This window comes from Sceloporus undulatus, chromosome 6 (genome assembly GCF_019175285.1).
Source record: "Sceloporus undulatus isolate JIND9_A2432 ecotype Alabama chromosome 6, SceUnd_v1.1, whole genome shotgun sequence".
In the NCBI taxonomy this organism is placed as follows: Eukaryota; Metazoa; Chordata; class Lepidosauria; order Squamata; family Phrynosomatidae; genus Sceloporus; species Sceloporus undulatus.
In genome coordinates this window covers 104,103,953-104,114,977 of record NC_056527.1, presented here as the reverse complement: position 1 = coordinate 104,114,977, position 11,025 = coordinate 104,103,953, and the positions used below count along the sequence as shown (strand labels likewise).

The window sequence follows — 11,025 nt, the reverse complement described above, 5'->3', positions numbered from 1 at the left end:
TCACATGTCAGCAGCTGGTGGCTTGGACATTTCAACCAGTTCATGGAGTAAGTACTAGTTGGTTAGGTGGTTATAAGAGATAAAAGGATCCTGACATGGTTCCCACCCTGAGCTCTTCTTACTGTATGTCATCTCTCTGAATGTTATGGACAGAAACTGGCATACACTCAAACCCATGTAGAGCCACGCGGAGGTGCAATGAGCAGCGCGTCCCATTGGAATGAATGGGGCGTGTGCCCATGGCGCGCGTGCACTGCCACACCACCACATGCACAAGCCCCATTCAATTTCAGTGGGGCTTGAGCATGCACGGAATTTGGCCTACGCAGGGGGGTCCGGAACGGATCCCCCACATAAGCCGAAGGCACGCTGTAGTTACTTTTTGGACTGCGGTTCTCAGAACTACCCCAGCCAGCATGGTTTATGGGGGATTCAGGGAATAGCAGTCCAAAATATAACTTGGTCAAAATCTACTGTATAGGCATTCCAGGCTTATAGCCAGAGAGTTCATCCTCAGTACACCGGGATTGCTGCAGAACCTTGACATATTGTGATTTCTAAACACAACCTTAATATAATTAGCTACCCTCCTGCTAGAGGCAGCTGCATTGGTATTTAGAGAGACTATTGAGATGCTGATTTCTTTCTCCTTCCATTTAGGTTTGTTCCTTTGTTGCTCTATATTATAATGTCATTATTGCATGGAGTCTTTTCTACTTGGCTAACTCCTTCCAGTTTCCTCTGCCTTGGAACGACTGCCCAGAAACAGTCAACCAAACTGTCCCAGGTAATTGAAAATTGGCAGGCAGACAGACAGACAGTCTCCTCTGCCTGTGCTTTACTCAGTAAGGGTTTTTCTGCACCACAGACTTAAATTGCTCGTTCTTTTTATAGAAACAGAGTGTCTGGAGAGTTCTGCCACTGTCTACTTTTGGTACCGTAAGGCTTTGCATGTGACCAATTCCATTGAGGAGAGTGGAGGTCTTGATCCAGCACTTACTGGCTGCCTCTTTGCTGCTTGGGTTCTGGTGGGTCTGGCGATGATTAAAGGCATCAAATCCTCTGGCAAGGTCAGTCATTAATACATTTTTCCACTTTCAAGCTTACTGTCTGGGCCATAGCCATGAGTTGGAGGTGGGGACTTCTGCATTTTCACCATTTGGTGTTTTAAAAAATCTAGGACAAGATCTCTTGTCCTGTTACTTTTGTTTTTAGACAGTATTGGAATAAGAAGTTATAAACACTAGGGTTGTTACATATAAACAATTATCAGAAGGGAGAGTTCTATGGCTAGCATAGTTCACCAAAATGATCAATAAATGGGTCCAAGAGTAAAATAAGTGGAACACTCACTAGAAGCCAAAATGACTGAACAGAGGCCACTGTACTTTGTACAAATCATGAGACATCATGCCTTCTTGGGGGAAAAATGATACTGCTTAGTAAAGTGAAGGTCAGTAGGAAGAGGTGAAGACTACATTACAAATAGATGGATTTGATTAAGGAATCCACAGCCCTGAGTTTGCAAGGCCTAAACAGGACTGTTGATGACTGAGGCTCATAGAGAGCTCTCATTTGTAGGGTTGCCATAAGTCAAGGCCAACATGATGGCAAATAAGAGCAAACAAGTACAGAGGACTGGAAATTAAATAATTTAAAATATCTTGGTTCTGGCTATTCTTTCTTGATTGTACTCTAATGCCCCCGTCCACCCACCATCTCTGCCTGTGGACCTGCATCCCATACTCTCAGGAGAAATGTGTATATGTTCATGAGTCATATGTGTAAGTGGGCAGATGTACCTTTTCCCTGTCCCTACAATGCTGTTGATAGCAGGTGTTTTGGTTGTCTGCCATTTCTCAGATACTGTGTCACTGTCAGTGGCTGCCAGCTATAGAAACGGATATTGGGATTTTGACTTGTGGAGTGTGTAACAGAGTGGGTAGTGTACAGAGTGGATAGTGTCCAAAGGTCTAGGAGTCACACCAAGAAGACTATACCTAACATTTTTGTGTTCTCCCAATTTGTGCTGTCCCCCAAAAAACTTTTATACACATATTTTTAAAGTATCCTGTTTTTTAAACATTTGTAAGCTGCCTTGGATTTTATACAAGGAGAAATACAGAATATAAATCAATTAAGGCCATGGATGTTACAGTGAGCATTTTACTTCATTAAGAAAATGAACTGCAGTTGGGTTTTTAAAATCTTTCAAGGGGATCAATGCAGTATACAAAGTTCTAAAAATGTCCCCAATCTATTGGCAGGTTTTCAGATAAGAGTCTGTGGAAGGAAGCTACAGGGTGTCTTGCACTAAAATCTTGTACCAATAATGGCTCTTCTGTGAGTAGATACCTTTTCGTGATTCCTAATCTTTTGTTTCTCCTCCCATCCCAGGTGCTGTATTTCAGTTCTTTGTTCCCCTACGTGGTTCTCTTTTGCTTCCTGATAAGGGCACTTCTGCTAGAAGGGGCTGCTGATGGAATCTGGATCATGTTTACACCAAAGGTAAGAGATCACAGATCCATGTAGGCTTAATCAGGGCTTGAAATAGTTACTTTTTTGGACAGTAACACCTAAAATCCCTCAGCCAGCATGATTGTTGGAGGTTCCTGGCTTCTGGAGTTGTAAGCCCCCAAAAAGTAACTACTCCATACTCAGGACATAACATTTTTATTGCATGTTGTTTCTTTCATTCCAAGATGTATACTCCCCTTTTTAGCACTAATCGTGGACTATTGTTATTGCCTTTGTTTACTTAACAGACTTGCTAGGCTCTTTTACACAAGTGATATTTAAGCTCTGAGTAATAAAATGAATAGAAACACTGCAACCAAAATGTTTTTAAATAATTCAGTAAAGCAATAGAACAGTCAACTGGATCCATATGTAATCACGCTTAACCATGCCTACCTTGATTTCAGTGGGTCTGCTGCAATGACAACAATGTTTTGGTCCAACCCAAAATAATCAACAAAAATCAAAAGAGTACTATCTCAACTTGTTTGCCTAGGGTCAGGAAGGAGGATGGAAGGGCAATCCACAAACCCATGACGCTAGTCAAGAAGACCTTGCTTCTAGTTGAAGTCAAATTAGCTTTGTAATCATAATGGAAGCCAGAGTAGGTCAATGTGAAGGTTTATTCATTTTTTACTCCACTTCATAGAATTCCCAAGGGTTATGCTGGCTGTAAGATTCTGTAACTTGTAGTTAAGTAACTTTTCCAAGCTTTAAGAGCAAATAATCCTTAAGACACCCAGAACCCAAGCCATTGTGTCTACATATAGATTAATGCAAAATATGAATAGTCCAAAGTAGAATTTGCAAGCCAGTTTTTGCAAACTGTGGCATGAGGTTGTGGAAAGATATAATGCCACACACTAAAAGCAACACAAGCTTTGTGTCTAAAAAGGCAGATCTATGACAATAAGCCCCACTGAAGTCAATTTATTTATATGAACAACAGTGAAACTTGAATTTGAATGAACATCCTCAAGGTGGGGCTATACCAGGTTTATTGTGACATAAGGTGTCATAGACTAGAGAGCACTTAGTCAGAAATACAGGGTGTTATTCTCAGGTGGTAGCTAAATATATGGGAGCAGAGAGAAAATTGTGAACAATAGGTACTAATGACTATGAAATGCAAGAAGTACAGTCCACAATATTTCTATATAAGGCTCGAAGCCATACAAGATAAACACAGTGACTATCAGCCACAGAAGCAGTTGAGGATAAGCAATATAACAAAGGTAGGTTGATGTTACAGCCTGTAGTTCAGGGTCAGGAAATATTTGGTCCTCCAGATGCTGATGAATTGCCTCACCATTGACCAGGCTAGATAGAGTTGATGGGAACTGATAGTTCAACAATACCTGGAAGGCCATAGGCTCTCCAACTCTCCATTAGCAGGAGAGGAAACCATTACCTTGTCTCATTGTCCTAAAGGAGTTGAATCCAACTGAAATCGGAGCTAATTAGATAGAATTCACTTCTAGTTTGCAATTGCCCGGCATGGTGTAGTGAGTTGAATGTTAGACTTGGACTCCAGGAGGCCAGGGTTCAAATCCCCATTCAAGCATGGAAACCTACTGGATGACCTTAAGTAAGGACCGGTACACACAGGTGGCAAAACACCACTCCTCTTTGCTGCGCAGCTGTGCAGCATCATCCACATGCTGCTGCACAGATGCGCACTCAAAAAGGAGCTGCTCTAGGCGACTCCTTTTTTGCAGCATCATCAGGGCTGCATATGATGGTACTTCTGATCTGTACACAGCGCCACGTGGCACCCGCCATGTGGATGGGCACACACACCTGTGACATCACTAGGGCTGGGCGCGTCTGGATGCCCAGCCCTATCGAGCACTAATATCGCCTCAGTGTGCCCATCTGTACCGGGCCTAAGTTACAGTCTCTCAGCCTCAGAGGAAGGCAATGGCAAACACCCTCTGAACAAATTTTGCTGGGGAAACTACATTATAAGGTTGCCATAACTCAGGAATGACTTGAAGGCACACCATCATCACCAAAATCACCAAAGTCTGATGATATTTGCTACCTTTGGGAAAAACTGGAAAAGAAATAGTGGAGGTGAAGATGCAATAAATGTATGTCCAAAGAATGATATACAGTATTGTGATCACTGTTTAACTGTTTGTTTCTCACTTTTCCCTTTCCCTACCCCCAAGCTGTCCATCTGGGGAGATATGCAGGTTTGGCGTCAGGCAGCCACCCAGGTGTTCTTTGCCCTGGGCCTGGGCTTTGGCACCATCATCGCCTATTCCAGCTACAACCCCCGCCACAACAACTGCCACTTTGATGGGCTGCTTGTGGCCTTGGTCAACTTCCTTACCTCAGTCCTAGCCACACTGGTTGTGTTTGCTGTGCTGGGTTTCCGTGCCAACATCATTGCACAGAAGTGCGCTGAGAGGTCAGTAGCCAACTTGATGAGGCAGCTCCCAGGATTCTGGGAGTTGTGGTCCCCAAAATAAAAGCTGTGCGTACCACTATGGGATATAAGTTATGTTCTAGTTCAAGGGGGCTGTTATTCTTTCAGTTAAGATTTTAAACCTTTTTTAAAAAATGTTTTTATTTCTTTTCATTTGAATTTCACTTTTGTTAGCCACCTTGACTGATCCATAACCTTTGAAACTTACATCTTGCATACTGTTTGTTTGTTGCAGGAATACAGAAGTTCTTGCACAACTAGCATTGAATGGCTCCCTCTCTGTTGTCCTTCCTGAAAACTTCACATATTACTCTGCCTCACAGTATAGTGCCTGGTATCAGGAGCTCCAAAACAACACAGAGCAGCAGCTACTCCTGCAGAAGTGGGAGATTGGAGACTGCCGTGCAGAGGATGAAATGCACAAGGTGACCAGGGAGGATGATGAGATGGGCAGCCATAAAGTAGCTCCCTGTCCCCTACCCAATAAGCATCTGGATTTGGGATGTTTATCATGGGGGGTGGGAGGAGGATATGAGGTTACTGAAGTCTGCTTTGCCTTTTCATTGTGAAAATGCAGCCTTTTGTCCAGGTGAACTTTTCTGTTTAGCTTAAACTTGTCGCTTGCCATTTTCAGTGGATGTTCTCCAAATTCACCCTCTCTTTCTCTTCCAGGGTGTGGAGGGTACAGGCCTAGCTTTCATCGCTTTCACAGAGGCCATGACACTGTTTCCAACTGCCCCTTTCTGGTCTGTGCTATTCTTTTTCATGCTGCTGAACTTGGGGCTGAGCACCATGCTGGGGAACATGCAAGGGATCATCACTCCTCTGCTGGACAACTTCCACAGTCTCCAGCGTCGACGGACCCTTTTTACAGGTACCTAAGAGCAACTAATAACAGCATGCTGGTTGTGGAACAGAGCTCAATGGCATTCCAGATATACCACATCAGGCTGCAAAGTGCACAGCAAGGAGGAAGAGAACTGAAGCCTAATATGTCTGGAAAATGGTAGAGTGAGAAAGTACCTGAAAAGATTAGCATAACTTTATCCCGGATGTGCTGGATTATCTACCTCCTCTTGTCCTCATAAGACCAGCCATCACAGTCCCTTCTGTGCTGTCGCAGCTCCAGTGTGGCATATTCTGTGGGAAATAGGCTGACTTCTGCTCTCCTTGTGGAGACACCAAAGGTACCTGTGGGCTACATCAAGGGCCCTTTCACGGTACACAATTCCACTTGTGCTACAATTCCACTGTAACACCATAGTCCCACTTTAACTGTCATGGTTTCATCCTATGGAATTCTGGGATTGACAATTTAGAGAGGGACCTTTCGAATTCCCAGCCAGAATGCTCCAACTACAAACCCTGGGATTCCATAGAAGGCAGGCATGGCAATTAAAGTGGAATTATGTGAAAGGGATCTAGGAGTCTTAGTAGACCATAAGATGAATATGAACCAACAGTGTGATGTGTCATCTTAAAAATGCAATGTGATTGTAGCCTGTATCAATAGGAGTATAGTGTCTAGATCGAAGGAAGTAATAGTACTGCTCTGTTCTGCTTTGGTCAGCCCTTACCTGGAACATTATGTTCAGTTCTGGGCACCACAGTTAAAGAAAGATATTGCCATGGTGGAACATATCCTAAATGGTAAAAGACCATGCCCTATGAGGAGCAGCTTAGGGAGTTGGGTATGTTTAGCCTGGGGAAGAGAAGGTTAAGAAGTGACTTGATAGCCTTGTTTAAATATTTGAAAGGATATCATACTGAAGAAAGAATAAGCTTTTTTGCTGCTGCTCCAGGGACTAGGACATGAAGCTGTAGATTTAAACTACAGTATAGAAAAAGAGATTCTGCCTAAACATTAAACTGCCTTTGACTAACCCAGTAATTGTAAACTGCTCATTATTGGTTGCCGGAGGTACATGTCTCTTTTAACCTCACATGCACTTCCTAGGGAGAACCAGTGTGGTGTAGTGGTTTGAGCATTGGACTATGACTGTGGAGATCAGGGTTTGGATCCCCATTCAGCCATGGAAACCCACTGGGTGACCTTGGGAGAGCCACACTCTAAGTCTCAGAGAAAGGCAAAGGCAAAACTCCCCCTGACCAAATCTTGCCAAGAAAACCCTGTGATAGGTTCACCTTAGGGTTGCCATATGTTGAAAACGACTTGAAGGCACAGAACAATAACAAGAGCAAGCACCCCTGAGCCCTCAAAGACATCTAGGTGTTATTTCCCAGGGTCTCAAATGTCCAGTAGGACCCCTGCTGGTCCACAGGTAACCTGATCAGCCAATGTGCCTTTCTTTTCTCTTCCTGCAGTGCTGTGTTGTATTGTTGGATTCCTGTTTGGCCTGGTTTTCGTTCAACGCTCAGGCAATTATTTTGTCACCATGTTTGATGACTATTCAGCCACTCTTCCCCTACTTATAGTTGTGGCTTTTGAAGCTTTTGCTGTGGCCTGGATCTATGGAGCTGACAGGTAATTCTTGACTTTGTCTTCTAACTTTATTTAACCACTTGCCAATTTGTCCTTGCTGTTTTATTGTTTGGGATTTGCTGGTGTCTACTTCGTAGCCCTGACAAACCCTGCATATTTTTCCTTGGAGATTCCAAAACATGTTAATTTTTTCATTCTTTGTCCCATAATCCATCTTGGTCATGTCTCTTATTTCCATAGATTCTTAGGTGACATAGAAAAAATGCTAGGATGGCGCCCTTGGAGAATCTACAAGTACATGTGGCGCTTTGTGAGCTTGGCATCAATGTTGTGCCTGCTGATAGCAAGTTTGGTACGCATGATTTTGAAGCGGCCCACCTACCGGTCCTGGAACAGAGAAAAGGTAATTTAGAAAATTAATTTAGATTTTAATTTTTTTAAAAAATTAACTAATGAATACAGTTTAGGTAATTTAATTACAGACAAAATGTTGATGCCCTAAATGGGTCCCTGACTTTATGGCACAGACTCTTTTTTTGCACCCAAAAGTCTGTTCGCTTCACAGCAAAGATGGTGGAAATGAGAGATGAGAACTCTGTGTCTCATAGCACATGTCATGGGTACAACATCCCTAGGGCTGCATCTGCACTGCAGAAACAATACAGTTTGACACAGCTTTAACTGCCATGGCTCAATGCTATGGAATTTTGGGATTTGAAGTTTCGTGGGCTATTTGTCTCTCTCTATCAGGGTGCTCTGGTGCCACAACAAACTATAAATCCCAGGACTGTCTAGGTAGGAAGAAGCCATGATAGTTAAAGCAGTATCAAACTGCATTCATTCTGCAATGCAGATGCAGCCTCAGTGAGGGAGTTCTGCCATGATATGAAGTCTTCTTTATTGAACTGTTTCAACGCTGCCGCCATTGAAAGCATTAGACACAATAGACTGTAATGACAAATGGGCTCCTGCATTATCTTTCTTCCTCATCTCTCTATTTGCAGGCAGAGGAACAGCAACTGGAATACCCACCATGGGCCATGGGCGTTTTGTTCAGCCTTATTGTTGTGGCTGCTCTTCCAATCCCGGTTATGTTCCTTCGGCAGCTGGTGATAGAATGGTTTTCTCGGCGCAGCAGAAGGTCCGGCTTGGCAGTGGAACGCGTGCCAACAGAGGAAGAATATGAGGCAGAAGAAAAAGAGAGCCCAGCAGATCCAGATCACAAAGGCAATGGATATGTGTTGGTCCAGGCAGAAGACAGGCAGGATTAGTTGCGACTTCCCTTAGGAATGTGCCCCACGTGCGGTGCGATTGTTCCAGCTCCTGGATCATGAAGACTGCTGCTGATTTTTTTCCAGCCTCTGATATCTTTGATAAGGAGAGACATGATTTTTAGCCCCACTCCTCCATGGTGCTATATTTATAGGGTAGGAAAAGAGAGCTTCCAAACACATGACACTCCCAATCCAGCCTAGAGAGTTTCTTCTGCTCTTATCTCCTAGATAATGTGATTGGAGATAACACATTATTTAAAGACTGATCACATTCTGAGCTCAGGTTTTTAGACTGGCAGTGGTTTGCATTCCTGAAAGTTATTGCAGTAAGGTACAGTGGTTAAATTTACAACTGGTCCTGGGCCAGCTTACTTTGCCCCCAAGTTCAACCTGAAGAACTTTTGCCCTTATCTCTGATCAGTGATTGGAGGCAGAAGTTATTTAAAGACTGATAACATTCTGTGTGGAATAGGAAGTGCGGATTTACAGACTAGCAGTGTTTAGCTTTCTTGAAAGGTACTGTATTGCAATGGAGTAGTTCAGAAAAGTTTACAAATGGTCCTACCTATTTTGCTTTGTCCCCGGACTGTACCCTTTGTCCCATGCAGTGCTGTAGTGTGGTCATCAAGACCCTTTACAACTTTAAATTTGGCTTTAGGGTCAAAAAGGTCTCCCAACACGTGGTATAATGGGTGCCTGCCAAAGAAGGTTGCTGAAGCTAAATTGCTTAGGCTGATTTGAGTCGATACAAACTGTTCTTCCATTTAATCTGCCTCCAGATGAGCAGTTCTTTGTGCCAATCAACCATTGCTTTTCCACTGTAAACAAGAAGTGTGATTGCACTAGAACCTTCCACAGCAGTGTGGATATTGCACTTTTTTGTGTATTCATCTTACTTGTTCTATTCACTCTGGTAGGCAAGATATATGGATAGAGCCATTAGGAAAAATTATGAGTGGCCATTAGAAAAATAGATAAATAAAGCAATAATCTTTAAAAATTCAACTATTTAGCACTGGACACTAGGTCACTTACGCATAATTGCCAGTTGTTTTGGCTCAAAACTGGGTCAGAATTATAGACTGGATTTTTTTAATTGGGTGGGTAGGGGAAATCACATTACTGAAATGGTAGTGACTTAGGCCTGTTACAGACTGCCAAAAATAAAGCTGCTTCGGGTCTCTTTGGAGGTATGCTGTTTAAATGATGCATGCATCCTAAGAATCCGGAATCCAGCGCTTAGGAATGGAGTGTGGCTTTGGCGCGATCTCTGGACTCTTAGGACCCATGTATCATTTAAATAGCATACCTCCAAAGAGACCCGAAGCAGCTTTATTTTTGGCAGTCTGTAACAGGCCTTAATGATTTTCTTGGATTTTTTATAATGATGTTACAATGTCATACTGATTAATAACTCCTAACTAGTATTTCACTGATATCGTTTTCAAAAAATGTAGATGAAAAGCATGATGGCACTAATGAAAATAATTTTATATAGAAAAATCAAATGATGAAATGGCACTCACTGCAAAAGTTAAAGAAGATATCTGATGATTTGTGGTGGGCTCCTTTGATCAGAGAATCACTGCCCACTTCAAAATCACAACTGTTGAACTGACATAAGGGCATCAGTGCTTACAAGAGTAGTGCTTGATCAGGGCTTGAGAAAGTAACATTTTGGATCCCAATAAGTAACTTTAATAAGCTTTGCTACACACATGTACACCTATGGTAATTGTGCTTTTCTATCCTAAACACAACAAAACTGGACAGTGTGATTAAAAAAAAGCAGAAGCAACACATGGAAGACATGGCAGAATTACAAATGGATGTCAGTGTCATCTACAATCCCTGTAGAATATGAGTGAACATGATGCAGGGATTGCACTTTAAAAGCCTAGTGAAGATTGTGGCCATGGACAGGACAACCCCAGAGGGGTTTTTAAAAAGACCTAGAAAATAACAGTGAAATAGGGACATTTCAAGTTTATTTTTTTTCGAAGAGCTCTGGAACCAGTGTATAGCTTGTACCATGAATTCCTGTTTTACTTGAGAGGATAGCTTTGTAGCTTTCCCATCAACAAGACAGAGCAAGAAATGTACAGTTTGGAAACTAAAGTTACTTGATTATGGAATTATTTTCAAAGGCTAATCTTATTAGTCTGTTCCAGCAAAGGAACAAAATTTCTTACGGCACCTTTAAGACTGATCTATTTTATCATGGATTGGGTTACAGTCCACTTGCTCAATAATCTTGGGCATATGTGCACAGTGTACATAGTCGGAGTGCATGGGACCAGAGTGTAATTGGGATGCAGAAAGTGGGAGCTATATTTATACTGGTGATAAATAAAACT

General features: G+C 42.5%; 1 protein-coding gene across 1 annotated transcript in view; it reads left to right on the top strand.

The window, feature by feature from the left end:
* Positions 1–9,904, top strand: part of SLC6A16 (solute carrier family 6 member 16) — a 23,258-nt gene extending 13,354 nt beyond the window's left edge. Inside the window, exons 5-13 of the mRNA XM_042477090.1 lie at positions 661–787; positions 895–1,070; positions 2,398–2,508; positions 4,692–4,933; positions 5,187–5,376; positions 5,624–5,825; positions 7,277–7,436; positions 7,635–7,797; positions 8,399–9,904. Of these exons, the coding sequence (XP_042333024.1) occupies positions 661–787; positions 895–1,070; positions 2,398–2,508; positions 4,692–4,933; positions 5,187–5,376; positions 5,624–5,825; positions 7,277–7,436; positions 7,635–7,797; positions 8,399–8,665 (1,638 nt within the window). The 3' untranslated portion in view covers positions 8,666–9,904. The remainder of the gene's footprint in view (positions 1–660; positions 788–894; positions 1,071–2,397; positions 2,509–4,691; positions 4,934–5,186; positions 5,377–5,623; positions 5,826–7,276; positions 7,437–7,634; positions 7,798–8,398) is intronic.
* The last annotated feature ends 1,121 nt before the right edge of the window (positions 9,905–11,025 follow it).